General features: G+C 43.0%; 1 protein-coding gene across 2 annotated transcripts in view; it reads left to right on the top strand.

Annotated features, from left to right (window-relative positions):
- Positions 1 to 16,316, top strand: part of LOC138447951 (C-signal-like) — a 298,198-nt gene that overhangs the window by 241,242 nt on the left and 40,640 nt on the right. Inside the window, exon 5 of one of the 2 annotated variants that reach the window (XM_069604481.1) lies at positions 4,892 to 5,002. The exons of the other annotated variant lie outside the window; for it this stretch is intronic. Coding sequence (XP_069460582.1) covers positions 4,892 to 5,002 — 111 coding nt within the window. The remainder of the gene's footprint in view (positions 1 to 4,891; positions 5,003 to 16,316) is intronic. 2 annotated transcript variants of the gene reach the window in all.

The raw sequence follows: 16,316 nt of genomic DNA, 5'->3' as shown, positions 1-16,316 counted from the left end.
TTTGTAAGTGTCCTTTGCTCTGTGTGCTCATTGAGGTCTTTCAGTCACCCTAACACCTCCTGAGACCTAGTTTTGACTGCCGCCATAGCTACCTTCATTGGTCTGGCTTGTCCAGAAGGTTACCCTGTTCCAAGAAACTAGGCTGGCCTTCTGACCCTCTGCCCACCAGGTCAGAGTTCAGAAATCCACCTTAACACGTATAAGGTGTGCTATTCTGTTAGTACAGTTCAGCATAGCATTTTCACACAGTATGCATTTACAGGCATAGTTAAGTGTTTGTTACACAATATTCAAGAATAAGAATACTGTATTTATAGATCGGTTATGTTATCAAGGTACCCAATGGTCCCAATACATTTAGCTTAGTAATGCAGGCTCTCATAAAAGCCATGTTTACAGTTTGTCACTTCGAAAGCGCAGTAAATAAATATATTTGTAATCTAAGTTATGGAATGGACTAATCCATGTGTTGATTACACGTAGCATCATTGTGCTTGTTTATGATCACATTGTCAATACATGTTGGTAAATTAACTCTGTACCTGTGTCAGTTCTGGACAGGTACAGATCTGGCCACTTTTCAGGCTATGAACTTAACATATCAAAACCTGCAGCGCCTAAAACGTCTCTGGCCTGTCTATTAATTCAGATTATGCCAGGGCATGGGTAGGTAATCTGGATTTTATCAAAGGCACAGGGGCAACCAATATGCATAATGGCACTCAAACTCAGTGGCGGTCTGGCTAAAAACACTAAGTACCCTACACAAACGTCAAAGAAATAGATTTGCGCTTCTCTTCAACCATTCCAACCCAACAAACCCTCCTCCCCTTGCACGACCTCAAAACCCTTCATCTCCAGATCCTCCAGCAGCCGGTGATTATTTTGTCCATTTTATGATTATGAAGAATCCAGAGTCCGTTCTCCTGTGTAAAAGTAAAATAAGCTGTGAGTCCATGTTTGGTGGGCCCTGCCGGTTGGTAATGTCCCGCCACCCAAGTAAATAGGCCTGAGAAAATTGATGGCCTTTAACACAGGCAGCGGGTCATTACTGCCCAGTAGGGTCAGCCGAATTAAGCCTTATAGATATTATCACCCTTGGAATAGTCGAGTTTGCATGCCAAAAACACAATTACAAATGATATGGCCCCCATGGAAAAGGCTGCCGGAGCTCAGTTTTCATGGCATATGTGAGCTGAGAGAGGAGGCAGTGGATGGGCTCTGACAGCTGGCACCAAGGAAAAATAAACCAGGACAGGGCCAGGTAGCTCGGTGAAGCGCAGGTGGGGTGGAGGAAACCCAGACAGTTAGGCACTCAAAGGGGAATGGTTCCGAAAAAGGGGGCTGGGTGGAGGAGGCACAGGGAAGGAGGCTCAAGCGTAGGTTTGGATTGGCAAATAAAGCCCATGTTCCAGTAGTCTTGATTATCTGGCACCTAAACAGTGTCGGACTGGGGCATGCAATTGTCTCAGGCACCAATGAAAAAGTGGCACACAGTTGCAAATGGCAAGTCACTTCTTTTGTGACAGACTGTTTGAATAGTACCCAAGGGGGAGTTTATTGATACAATGTGATGCAAATTGTGCAATTTAAAGAATACTCATTCAGCAACAATAGTCAAACCTACTAGCCGCATAGTGAAGTCACTCATGGCCAAAAAGGTGGCCCACACTAGCATTTTTTATTTTTGGTTCAGGCATTGCCCTAATGCCCTATAGGCCAGTATGAGCTTGCACCCAAAAGCGGGGTGCTAAGAAGAGTTCAAATGTTCAACACGCTGCCCTAGTCACCTCTCGGCTCGTGGTTCTCCTCTCTCCACTGTTGGTCCACAAGTTGTCTCGGCTCCTGGTCCACATCCCTCCACTCATCTTGTCTTCCAACTCTCTGCACTGATGCATGCCATTCAATCCCCAGCACCTGCTCCACGCCCCTGCTTTTCCTGTTCCTACCAGCCCTTCCCAAAATCACCCATGTTAAATGATTTAAACGGTGGCTGTACTTTGTGTTGACAGTGATTTTGAGCTGCAGCTCAGCAGAAAGAATTTCCATCATTGCATGCCCAGGCCCACAGGCTGTATTGCATGCCTAGTTCAAGAGAGGGGCTTCCCCTGATACAAGCGGCAGTGGATACCTTATTCAACTATGCAATGTCTACTACAGATATTGGACAAGGGTTACAGGTAGTGTCTTTCTTATGAAGCTGAGCGGTAGCTTCCCTGGGTTTGAACATAGCTTCCTGTCGGTACCTATATATATATTTGTTTTTGTACAAGGACAGAGCCCTTAACGTACGACAAACCAGAAATACAAGTCCCAGCAGGCCACTGAGTGCAGCACCTGAGCATGTGAGTTTGAGGCAATCACTCAGCCCACCCTTTTCTGCCTTTTGTAGCCACCATCAAACTCCTCGTCTCTGCTATGATATTTTCTCATCTTGATTACTCTCTGCTCTTTTGATTGGCCTTCCTGCCTACCATCTTGCCCCTCTACATTCTGCTTCCAACTCTTCTATCTGCACTGTGTTCTCTCTTCCCACTTGGACATCTGTATCTAGTTCTCTTCATCCTATTTTCTGTCTCTCTTTTGAATCACACCCTCTGTTTCCCTTTAAATGCATGCATGGTCTTCCTCCCACTTTCTCTCCTTTCTTGTCTCCTGTGTCCCCGTGCATTCACTAAGCTCTCAATCTCATCTTCTAAGAGTAATTACCCCCCGCCCCTTCTGCGTCTTTCCCTTTTCAATCATTTTCTTCACTGGCCCCTAAATACTGGAATACATTACCTTTCACTATTCACTCTTCTCCTTCTTTGGCCGTCATTCAGATCGTCTATGAAAACTCATTTGTTGTCCTTGTGATGTTTCCTTTGTCTTTCATTTAATCTTCATCATATTGTTGTACCTTTCTATTTTTGTGTTATGCGCTTTTGCGAAAGTGCTCTTTAAATTCAGCACATACAAATGCTAACCAGCATACTAAGGACGGTGAAATGGGTGAATACGGTCATCAAATTTTAAGCACAAGCACAAACTTCTTGCCTGCCATAAGCCTTAGCAGGTTATGGTAATGTCTGAGTTCCAATCAACCCCTTTCCCTCATCTGCCAACTCGCAGATGCTCGTTTTCTTTCTCAATTAGTACAATGTATCTATTTGTTGGTGAGGGAGGCAGAGAGAGAGACAGACAGAGATAAGGAGAGGTGATATTGTTAGCTAGAGAAATTGAACTCGTCTGCAAATGACCTGGGGTAGGAGTGCAGGGTTGTTCTGCCTTGTAAGGCCTACTCCTGCCCCCGACTAACCAAACTAACTCCCCTCTAAGACCTCTTACCACCTTATTCACCATACAAACCCACCCCGGTTGTCCACAACAGGCCTAGCTGTTACCACATCAACACTAACCGAGCCACGACTAAGCACTCCACTTTATCCCTGTCGCACTGTCCTACATCAGTGGCTAACCAGACCCAAAGCGCTGTAGTCTATCAGATCTTGGGCTCTTTCCTATGGATAACATAATCCCACGTTTCTCTGTCAAACTATTAGAAAGCAGATTGGCACTTCTGACCTGCACCCATCAACACCACAGGTTTCGCATCTGACTTCCCCACTCTTCCACTAATGAACATTTTTCTTACAAAGCCAAACGTAGCAAGGCCACCAATAGTGGCAGACAGGATCTTTACAGGAACACTCACATCACATTACACTATGTGCTCTGAGTTTCCATAACCGTACTGATTTTATTCATCCCAGTAATATAGAAGTGATTTATTGTCAATACACGTTAAAACAGCCCACTGGGCCTAACAGCGGTGTCATCACCCACATCTGCATATATGAATCACAGCAAGGACTACCCGAACACTGCCAACCTACAGTGACCCCACCGGTAACTCCAACATTCCTAGGCCCCACCACTGACAGTGCCATCATTGTCAACCCTCCATGGGCCCATCAACGAAACTGACAACCATAACAGTACCGTGGGTCCCACCAATGTCAATATCCACTACACTAACTAACATATGCCCCACAAAGAACCACACAAACACACTATAAAGCTGTGTTGGTGAAAACAACATACCAGAACACCAACAAGGAAGCTACCGCACTGCAAATCCACTGTGAATCCATTTGAATCTGACTAAATATTGCACTAATAATATCAACCTACCAAATAACTTCCCACAAATATCAATTCAACTGGATCCCATCAAGGAAATCATCCAAAACCCCTTTAGTCTCCCAAAGCTTTACCCCAGACACCAGCAACTACTTGTGCCAGGTACTCTTCTCCAGATGAGTTCTATCAAGGACTCAAACAATTATTTCAACCGCACCTTCTCAGTCTGTTCGGCCTAGCATATTGGGACAAATCATCACATTGTGAGACTCAGATGGCCATAGCTCATGTACAGAAATGCTCATGAGCCGCAAGCCGCCTGCTCTTGTATTCTTAAACTCAGTTTGGTGTGATAGTATTCACAAGCCCATTACATGCCCTGTGGGTGAGCCAACCTCCATCTGGTTGCATTGACTGCACTAGTCGCCATAACTGCTTGAGTCCAGGGAGGATTTGGCAAGTATGTGTTGGCTGCTGAGTCGGTGCATTGATTTCTGGAGGATTCCATAAGCATGGACATCTAGAGATGTGTCATTGTTTGGGGCCCTGATGCACATCAAATATATGCCTCACACATTGCATGTGTTATTGGGATTTTGGCTGAGGTGTGTCTTGAGTTTTCCTCACTGACACGATGTGTGACACTGAATGTGTGATGTATTATTGCTGCTTTGGGCCTTTTCTCACCAGTGCATTCGAATTTCTTTGAAGAAGCATGCACACACCTGATATTAAATACTAGTAATGACTATTGGTGTCCCCCATGCAGGTTGCCTTGAACATGCTCACCCGTTGCCAAGCCGAGACCTACAGGAAGGATGGTATCCTGAGCGTGGCCATCCACCCCGGCTGGGTGCAGACTGATATGGGAAGCATTGCAGTAAGTGGTCATCGCATTTAACCACAGGTCATCCTGCATGCTTCTGACTTGACATCAAGAGGAGGAGCTAGCAAATGAGTGACTGAGATGTTGGCCAGCCCCTCCTTGTAAAAGAAGCAATGTCTAACAAATCTAACCACTTACTGAGAGGCGTTGTCTTCTTTGTGTTATGGCTGAGTCTGGGAACAGTATTCATGGAGAGCATGGTATTGACCTTACTTTAACTTAATCTAGATAAATTCTGTAAGTGGGCTCATAAACTATCTGCCTCAACATTTGGCCCATTTTCAGGGAGATTTATGTGCTCAATCAACTTACGGAGCATGATCAACAAGTGGGCAAATCACTCAGCGTCCTGACAGCGAAGATTGTTTGTTGCTGTACATTTGTCGGGTATCTGTGATGAATAACAAGGATGTCGGGCACACTTTTGAATATGTGCCATACATCTGCCTGACTATTCAGGAGAGTCCTTTGCAGTCTGATAGTCCTTTGTTTGTCTCCAATTCTCCTGAGACCATTCACGTCTGAAGATTTAGCAAGTCAACTACTCATACCGTACTTTCAGATTTTATTATTTTATTAATAAGTCTTAACAGTTCTGAGTCAGAGTAGACTCTGAGGAAATTGGGGGAACCCTAGTTAGGTAGCGCTTGACAAGGGGTGTCTGTTCCAAAGCCCTGCCAGCCTTTCTGTGGCTCTGACCTGCTTGACCCTCATCGAAGAACAGGTCCCCATCAGGAAAAAAGTGAAATCCTTTGGTCGACCCTGGGATGCTGCTCTTTAGCCCCAAAACCCAAGTTGTTCCAGTGGCCAAGCACATTTGCATGATCCTACCCAACTAGGTAACGACTTATAAAAATGGTAAAGGGGACCCCTCATTTTTTTTATTCAGGCAGTGACCCATGTAGCATGTTCTTTAGACCTAATGTCAAGTCATTGGCATGTGGTGTCCATCTATTTCTGGCATGCACTAGTTTTCAGCAGAACATTTTGCTCATGGTTTGCATCAGTGGGATTAGGTATTTTACTTACCGAGCCAGGGTGCTCTCAAGCAGAATTAGTTAGAACTTGTGAGGATTCTTCATGGCACAGCATAGTCCCTTATTAGCCACTGAGCACAGTGAGTATACGGTTATAGTGGTCAGTAAGTCATTCCCTCTTTGGCAAGGCCATTGTGCGTGGCACTCTTTGGAATAATTTAAAAACGGTGATTTCTGACTAGTGTGTTGAAATATAAGTACAGAACCTGTAATGGCACATTCGCGGTCAGTGGTTTCTGAATGGATGGGCCTTCTTACCCTTGGGGTGTGTAAGTGAATCATTTTCATCCATATATTAGACAAACGGGTAAACTGTCTGCTTTGCACAGTCTGACAAACTACCAACTGTACGCTAAATGGCCATCTTTCAGAAATCAAGTTAAATGCAGCAGGACAAATCTGCACATGCAGCACTGGATAGCATCATCCATGGTGCTTTCTTTGAAAACCTAATTGGCATTAGGAAAGTGAGTTCATATTATACAGGTGTCAATTGGTTTTCCTGACTTTATCCCAGATGACTGCTAGGACCAAAACAGAGACTAAGCAAGAATAGGTTACATTGTCTAAATGAAACACCATATTAAAGCCTATGAACAACACACAACCCATATGCGCAAATAGAATACTACAAAGTTAGTAATCCAATATTTTAATAATTATCATTCATATAGTACAATGGAATATCAAAAACATTTCATCTTCATATGACACTATTCTCTTATACATCAACCATATGTGGGTGACATAAAAACAATGTAAACAACAACACTTGTGAAAAAGATAAAAATTACAAATTCACAATTCGCCAAAACTACACATTCACACTCATACATGGTAGTACATAATTGTCACGTTGAGAGTTATTAATAAGCTCTGTGGTACAATGGGATGTCATAGTTTGTTTACAGGGATCAGACATTTTTATGAAGCTGGGAAGCGATTGTCTGTAAAGAACAGAAGAACACATAGGAGTCAGAATTGTCAGAATTGTTGTTCCATTCAGAAGCGAAGACTGTTACTCCTGTTTGAATGTACAATATTATACATGGATTTTATTTGGTTAAACATTTAGTTTAGAATAGCAAGAACCCTACTGTGGTAAATAGATACATATAAGCCTCTGAAGAAGTTCCAGTGATTTATTTTTTGAGCCAAATAGGAACAAAACACGTTGGGCAGGCTAATATTGAAATTGTACATTAGTTGCTTATTTTTATAATTTTGTATACTAGTGGCAGGACCTACTTGGTAAAATAGGAATTTGCAAGAATATTAAGTTACCAAGGAGGTCTTGCCTTGACTGTGGATTTATATGGCATTCTAAGAATGCATGTACGATTGCACGAGGCACTTTATAGATGAATGTATGAGCGTGAATGTGTTGTTTTAGCGAATTGTGAATTTGTAATTTTTATCTTTTTCACAAGTGGTGTTGTTTACATTGGTTTTATGTCACACAGATAGGGTTGGTATATTATAGAATAGTTTCATATGAAGATAACTTTTTTTTATATTGCATTTTACTATATGAATGACAATTATTAAAATATTGGATTACTAACTTTGTAGTATTCTATTTGCGCATATGGGTTGTGTGTTGGTTATAGTATTTATAACTGGGGTGCGCATGACCCGTGGGTCTCTTTCTAGTGTAATTGTGATACCATATTAAAGCTTAATTTGCATTCAGATATTATGTCATGATGGTTTGAAATTAGTTGCTCAGCCTCTGCGGCAGCAGGTCCCTGAGCGTGGAGAAGTCACGTAGTATCAGAAAGATTTTGTGATGCTCACGGTTGACAAAATAAGTGCTCAGACACCCGTACTGGGTAAAAGGTGCATCTGAAATACCACATGTTACCTCCACACACTGGGGCTTCGTCAGGCAAGTAATCGCAATAGTAAAAACAGCACAGAGCATTTAAAAAAACATCTCAGGCAGTCACTGTGTCTAATGTGCAACAAACATACATCCAGTAACAGAGATAGAAAAAGGACCAATAATTGTTCCAAAATTAGCCCAAATGCAAACCTTTTCTCCAGGAAATTGTTTTTGTCTTAGAGGGCAGTGCTACTTTATTCATAGTTTAATAACCCAAGACAGACATTTTGCAAGGCTGTCAGGACAACTAGATACCTGGTTTCACCCTTACTAGGGATCATCAGGGCAGAATAGTCTTCACGGCCTTGTGGGTGGAGGATTTGGCCATGTTTTTTCACAACACCAAGAAAGTTATGGTGGGTTTGAAAAGATTTGGAAAAACCCTTTCACCGGAAATGTGAAAGTAGGAAAGTCCATTTGAGCCAAGTCACACATTCCATAACTCCACCAAGTAGCCATAGCTGGAAGTTCATCTCCAGTTCTGTACCACAACAGCAAGGTTTTGTGGGTATGCACGTTAGCCCAAATGCAATCCTTTTCTCCAAGGAATTATTGTTGTTTTAGAGGACAGTGCTACTGCCCCAGACAATAGTACCATTCACTGGCACCCGTGCCAGGGTCAGTTGCACCACTTGTTGAGTGGGGGCCCACCATGGTCTCTGCACCATGATCTCTGTAGTTAGCCACACGCTGTTTGGAACCCACAGCACTCTATGCTCTTCCCCTGCTTACAATGGAAACAGAAGACAGCCCACCAGTACACATCCATGGAGACAGTAACATACTGTTGTTAAAACGTTGATTGTTTTTTGAGGCTGCAATGTTGAAAAGATGGACATTCTAAAATTAGGGGAAAAGGTTCAAATGAATTAACAAAAAGATGGGTATGAATTGATGACTGTGACAATTCTAAGATGGCTCTATGTGGTGCATTTGAACATCAAGTTAGATACTAAGGAGAACTTTGGAATTCTAAGAGAGAAAGGAATATCAATTTAATATATTAATCCTGATGAATGGCATTTAATTGTAACTGTGGAAAAGAGAATGGTTTTTTTTATGGAGCAGAGTCCTGAACCCCCTTTTTTGAAGTGTGATGTACGTGCACAGAGATGCACATTTGTTGTAGCAGATATAATTGTTTTCCTAGCCGTAATGTTGGCACCCATGGCACAGGTCATTTTCTTTCTCCCTATGAATGCACAAGCGTAGAGCGCATAATATGGAAGCCAAAACAACTGACTGTTGGCAATAGCATAGAGCAAACACAAACTGTTACTTTTGGCTTAGTTTTGCTTTTGCACCATTGCAGCCAAAACTACAAAGTTTGCCCTAGTAATAATTATATGCAAAATTGCACTTGGGCAAAATGTCTATAATGATGTCCCAGAAGCATCTTCGGACACCAGTGCAATACCTCATCCAACCAGAGGTGAAAGGGTTTACTTGTGAAGTCGGAGGGGCTCTTTAAGACAAGGTGGCGCTCTTATGGGATGCAGAAATTACTCAAACATGAATAATAAGGTCGACTCAAGACATTGCCAAGGTGGATCTAAAACGGAGTACAACGGACATCGACGGATGTCTCATGGCAAGTTCTCAACGATTTACATAAAAAACAATTTTTTATAGGAAAAGTTCATCATCACTTACTTCCCACTACGTGGCAAAATGTAAAAACGTATGTGGGGCTGTGATTTGGTAACAGGGAACATCTACATATACTTTCTATGGGGGTTGAGGTTGTTATTGGGTCTCTACTGTCAGGTGGGCAACTAAGCCCTCCTCGAGTGCAAGTCATCTTCATCGTTATAAAATACATGCCGATTTATTGGATCTCTAGCTATAGGGCTCTTCGATATGTGGCCATCTATAATTGGTTGGCACACTTGTACCCTTCTAGAATATTCCACTCTCTTGCAGCGCACAAGCTGGTATCCCAGGTGCTGGTGGGTTGGTCTTGACCATACCTCCCCTCCCAATTGGCCCAACATCTATCATCCCTCTTACTTTCTGTAATTCAAATGGCCTTTGAACATGGCCTTGTAGGCCTCACAACTCCTGGGAATAATAGGGAGTGCGTGCATACTCTTATCTTCTGGTCTCTGTGTAGCCTGCTCAAGCCTATTTCCATAAATGGCATTAAACCGAATAGAACTTGGCACTCATTGTCTTTCAGCTGCACCTTGGCAGGAGCTCGGCCCACCTCTTGCATTTATTGTATCCTTTGAATAGACAACCAGTTCTCACCTGCACTGGCCTTTTTGACACTGCGCCAGGCAGGCCTTTTTGATTCTTTCTTGCTCATCAGCTACTTTTATTAACAGCACCACACTTTCAGTCGTCCTGCTCATGGGATCCCAGTTTGTTAAAACACGATGTGGAACATCCAGATTTCTCATGCATTTATATACCTTGGCGGCACCGCCTGCAGTCTATTCACTAAATATAGCCAGCCTTACTTAATCTGCTTGCGTTACAGCATCTGTACAATTATAAAACGGTTTGCATTTTCTTCCGTGCTTTTTACACATGTAATCTTCATTTTGCACGTAACAGGTTACTCGATACTTTACTTCGTTACTGGAATCTATATGTTCTCTTTACATTCTCTTCTATTAACTCTTCTCGGCATGTCACTTTACATCATGTGATGTCACCAGTCTGCTCTTTCATTCACCTTCTCTCGCTCTTCAGGGATCTTTCCCAACAGGCTGTCAGCTCTTTGTGGATACATAAAGAATGGCTTTCTCAATGGGTACTTTGCTTCAAAGGCTGCTTGTGTTATTGCCATCATTACAGGTGTCGCCTTTGTCACCATCTCTGGTTCCCAACATATAGGCAGGCTAGAAGCGGAACTTCTGATAGAGGCTTTTGGCTCCTCCTCTACACTCCCCCCTCTGGTTGATTCATCGACCACGCCTTCATCATTCTCTACCTTTAGACATCCTTTCTTGAAGAAATGTTTCTTCTGAGTCCTTATCTTCATCACACCTTTCAAAGACCCTGCTGATTTTACATGGACATCAACACTCCAGACCATGTGGCTGCACTGTCCACTTGGACTACAATAGATCCATCTTCCCACGTACTTCATGTGGTACTTTGGATATATAAACTTTGTTCCTTCAGGTGCATGGATGCTGGTCTTTATATAGTCTCTGATTTCTTCATAAGTCAGCTCCTTTGGTTCAAATCCAGATTCGACATCAATCATGATGTTCATCCCTACTGCTTTCTTCGTTGTCTTTTTGCATTGTATAATTCTCATCCTGATTACACAGAATCCAAGTATTATCATCACCAGTAATGCTCCAAGAAACTTGAAGATGTTCGCCATCCATTATGGTACCCATGAGAAGATCGATGCAAACCAGCTATCATCTGCAGCATCTTCTACTTCATCTTCCATCTTGGCGTGTACGTTCGTCAGCATTGTTATGGCCTCTGTCAAGGTTCCATTCTCGTCATCATGAGAAGGTATGAATGTGCGACATGATTCCCCAGTTTTGGCACAAACACCTCCATCCATTGCTGTGATCATGTCTAGGACATATCTATTGTGGAGTGTCATTAGTCTTATGGCTCTGAGCTCTTCTTTGATTGCCTTGAATCCTTTTAGGGTAGTATTGATCGTCTGCACTAGCTCCCATCTGGTTATTTGTAACCATTTAGTATTTGCCAACGCCTGGATCCCTGGCATGAAGATAATCGTGAATATTGAGGATGTCCTGCTGAACAACCTGTGTTCATATGGAATGGAGTCAAAAGCTTCTATTGATTTTGCTGAGAATAATTCTCCCTTTTCATTTGTTTAAGAATTTCAAGTGATCTCTTCTTTTTTAGATGAGCATCAGCTTTAGGAAACTCTCCAATGTTCAGGTCACTTTCCGGGATCACTAATGCTGGAACATGAATAATTACTATGGAACACAATCTACCCCAGTCTCTGGGTAGCTTCACATAAGCTCTGGATCCACATGCCCAGTAGTGGTCCATTATCACTACTGTCCCTTCCTTCATTCCTGGTACATCGAAGATTCGTCCGCACTGTTGATTCTCTCCAACTTTTCTTGTGCCATTGTTTCTCAAACACAGTTCTGCACTTGCCAAAGGCACTATCTGCACTGGGCCTCCTCTATCTTCAACACAGGTTAGCAGCTTGGCAAGCTTCGGCCATAGAGGTTTGCATATCCTCTCCACATTCTTTATAGTTGATTTGCGATATCCTATTACTACCAGTGCTCTGCATGCAACTACGCCTTCTCCCATTCCATCTGGTGAAAGTACTGTTCTCCAAATCTGCATCTGTCCTCTTTCTTTGCATCGTCTGATTTCTTTGTCATCCTTTCCCTGGCAATTAAGCTTTGTATTTATCTCCCATCTGATTCCTGCCCCCTTAATTCCAGGCTGTTCATATCTTATCACATGATTTCTGGTGAAAGATCTTGCTCTTGTTTTCGTATTTTGAACATAATCATCTTCTTCTGGTGCTGACCATTCTGTTACCCATACTAAGGATGCTGTTTGACCCTGGAAGTGACATCTTGTATGACAGAGTGCAAGTTGAGTAAGGCAGTGAGCCGTTTGGACGTTTATTTCTATTGCTATAAATATCAGAGAGTTCCCCAATGCATAAGGAAGGAGAGCACAAACATAGCAACTCTCCTCAGAGGTTCATTTGCCCACTTCTTTCATGTGTTGATACCACATGTTATTCCCCAAATGTGCTGTACTGTCAAGATAATTATTTAACTCATAATCATCTTCTCTTGCATTTATTGTGGGTCTCTTTCTTGTATAATGAGTGTGTATCCAATGATCATGGAGCAAATCAAAAACTGACCTTCCCTCAGGGGGAATCATAGGGACACTTGTTAGAGAGATAGGCGACTTTGCATGTGTCATCAGTGTACAGATAATCACATATGGCCTTGGCCTTCGTGAAACAGTTCTGTCTGCAACAGCCACTTGTGTGGGGAGGATCAAGGGAACCAACAAAATAAACAGGGTGTATCAAGAGAAACAGAAAAACATTGATGAATGTGGTGCATGCATATATTATACACCAATATATCAATTCCCACCCGCAATGATTCCTTATACGTAGCTGAGCTTGTTAATTGTCTGCGATGGTACCACTTTTAGGACTCCACATTATGCCTGTGAACTTCTTTTTAAGGAAGGAAAAACTTCTTTAATCAGGCAAGGTTGTCTGATGCTTGGGAATCTGCTGGATGTACTCAATTATCTCTATAAGTAACCGACTGATTGCTGGGCGGTTTATAGGATCCTGCAGAAACAGATTTTTGTTGGTGTTGCGCCAAACAAAGTAAGGATGAACTTGAAGTATATAGTAAAAGATCATAACAAATAGTCTGTGGGCATCATCATTAGACAGGACCATTAGGGTGAGCAAACAAAAACTCAGTGAGGAATGAATCGGGAAACGGTTCCCTTGTCCAATCATCAAATAGGAACTCAAGATTTGGCATGCTTCTTCAGGACTTCACTACTTTTCTAAAGTCCACATTTTTTAAAGATTCCTGTGGCTCAAGCAACGAGTTTTCACGCCTGCTATAATATCTATAAGGAGTGCTCAAGGGGAGCCACAGTCCAAATGCATACTTGCATTTATTTTAATCAGCACTTTCTGCGTCCTTCTTCCTCTTCATCGATCGAGTCTGCACGTGCTGGACTACTTCATGTTGACTTGCTTCCGAATCAACGGACGGGTGGGGGTGGATTGGTCTCATCGGCACATGGCATTGGCCAAATGTATCCAGGCACGTCTTTCCTGGACCTTTACTGCTGAAGGGGTAATATTCTCGATGATAAAGGGACCAAGAAAACGGGGCTCATGCCACTTCCTATTGAAGTTTCGAATTAGGATTGGGTCTCCAACAAATACTTTTGGTATAGGTAATAGTTCTTGTAGTCCGGTTGCTGGATGGTCTTCGCTTGCATCTTGAGATCGAAACCCCTTGCTTCTGTGTTGATCTGAAATGACAGAGATACTAGCGGTCATACATGTCAAATAATCACGTATCTCATTTCCTAATATTTCTGCTGTCTTCTGGGCATCACTTCTATTCCTTGATGTTCATGGGGTGTGAGGTGGTGGTCCGACCCAGGCTGATTCCTTAATGCATGCAATACTAGGGGTAGGCAATACAGCCATCCCTTCTTCAGTGAAAATTTCAATTGGGCAATTCTCTCTTTGAGAAGATCGTTGAGTCTCTCACATAGTCTGTTTGCTTGTGGGTGATATGCAGAAGAAAAAGTATGCTTTGGGCCTCATTACAACTCGGGCGGTAACCATGGCGCTATTTGCACCATGGTTGCCTCCGGAACCATATCGATTCCGCCATGGTGGATGGAGCAATTACCGCCCCATTCCAAGGTTGGTGGGGTGGTAATTCCCCATTCACCATGGCCCTTCCCCATTCCCATTTTTGCCCCCATAGGGCTCAATGGGAATGGGGAAGGTGGCAATAACGGTACTGCAAATTGCGGTACCGTTATTACCTCCAAAGTCCCTTTGCGGGTCCCGTCCTTAATGGCTGGTAAAACCAGCCATTAAGGGAGGACCCGCAAAGGGACCTCGTAATAGGGCGGTAAGGGATTACCGTTACCGGTGCCCTTACCGGTACCGGTAATCCCTTACCGCCTGGGTCGTAATGAGGCCCTTTATGTTTAGTAACAAACTAATCTGTTAAAATAATTAATTTACAAAATGGGGGCCATTGTCGGATCGCAGCACCTCACATATTCCCCATCTAGGAAATACTTCTCGGACAAAAACCTTTGCCGCGCAAGTGGCATCTGGGTGTGTGCATGTACCGGCTTCGATCCATCTTGAAAAAGGGGCACACTACCACTATCATATACTTATATTCATATATTCACTACATATCTGCAGCATGTCAACATAGTCAATATGTAAATGCTGAAAAGGACCGTTCGGTCAAGGAATTACTCCTCTAATTGTTTGCAGTGTCTGCACAGCAGTAAACTTCTGACATACGATGCAATTTACTACATAAAATGCAATGTGCTCTAACAGGTTCGGTATGTACCAGTCTTCTGCAATAGTTGCAGCCAGACTCTCCCTAGTTACATGTGCAGGGTAGTGCAGCTGTTCAAGCGCTACCTTTAACAATACTACTGGCATCACTGGCTTTCCAGTGCTGTCTTTTCGGCATAAGGCTTCAGTGGGTGATAAAGAGCCTCCCCTCCTTTCCCAAAGCTCCTTCTCATCCTGTGGAGCATTCCCTTGAATTTCCATCAGCTGTGTTTTCAGTAAGTGATTAAATCCTTCTTGCATTATCATAGCCATAGTCACCCCCCTCTTTATACTAGGAGTATCAAACCTTGTAATATCAGAAGAATCTGTAACCCTTTTGGCCTCTACGTCCGCACTTCATTTCTGCGCAAAATAAAATCAGTTCTCTTAGTATGTGCTGTGCATTTAACTATTGCAATGGCTGCTGGGAGATGAAGTGCATTAATAAGCCTGTCCAATAATACTGCGTGTTGCACTGGAGTGCCGTCCGCTCGTAGGTAGCCCCTCCTTTTCCAATGGGCTAGTCCTGCGTGCACGGTCGACATCACATAGGCGGTGTCACTGTACACCATCACTTCCTCCCCTTTGTATTTCTGAAGTGCGATAATAAGCGCCACCAATTCTGCTGCTTGTGCTGAAACATGAGATGGCAGCCTTATGCTTGCCATTGCTTCAAACTCTCAATTTTTCCTGTATCTACTGCAGTTGAACCAGTCCGTCTTTCTCCATTATTTTGATCGATCTTCAAAGACCCATCAATAAAGAGAATCTCCACTTCCGACAATGTATTTTCTTTTACACACAGTATCTCGTCATAAAACTCCTCATAGCTAGATCAGTCGTGCACATGTTCACCCTCTGCCACTGGCTCAGCTACAAATGTGGCAGGGTTCCCTATCCTGCATCTGACTATCTTAATTTCAGGATTCAATATGATTACTTCATATGCAGAAGCTCTCTGGTGTGTCAATGTGCCCTTAGGTTTTTCCGAAATTGCAAACAAGGCATGCTCAAGAAATAATGTCATAGAGCATCCCATCACTATACTTGTAGCCTTCTCAATAGCGAACGCAGCTGCAGCCAGCGATTGTTCGCAAGGAAAGTGTCCTCTCATGACTGGATCAAAAATCCCACTGTAATATGCCAGAGGTTTATACCCCAAGGTAGTCCTCTGTGTGAGGACTGCTGTCATGACTATCTCATTTGTGTGCGAAAACAGGTAGAACTCCTCAGAATAATTGGGAATCACTAAAACTGGAGCTATACAAATTGCTTTCTTTAACTCATCAAATCCTCCCTCCATCTCCTCAGTCCATTCCA

This window comes from Ambystoma mexicanum, chromosome 1p (genome assembly GCF_040938575.1).
Source record: "Ambystoma mexicanum isolate Mex_15411 chromosome 1p, UKY_AmexF1_1, whole genome shotgun sequence".
Lineage (NCBI taxonomy): Eukaryota > Metazoa > Chordata > Amphibia > Caudata > Ambystomatidae > Ambystoma > Ambystoma mexicanum.
Note: the sequence above shows the minus strand (reverse complement) of the source record. Positions and strands in the feature narration are given on the sequence as shown.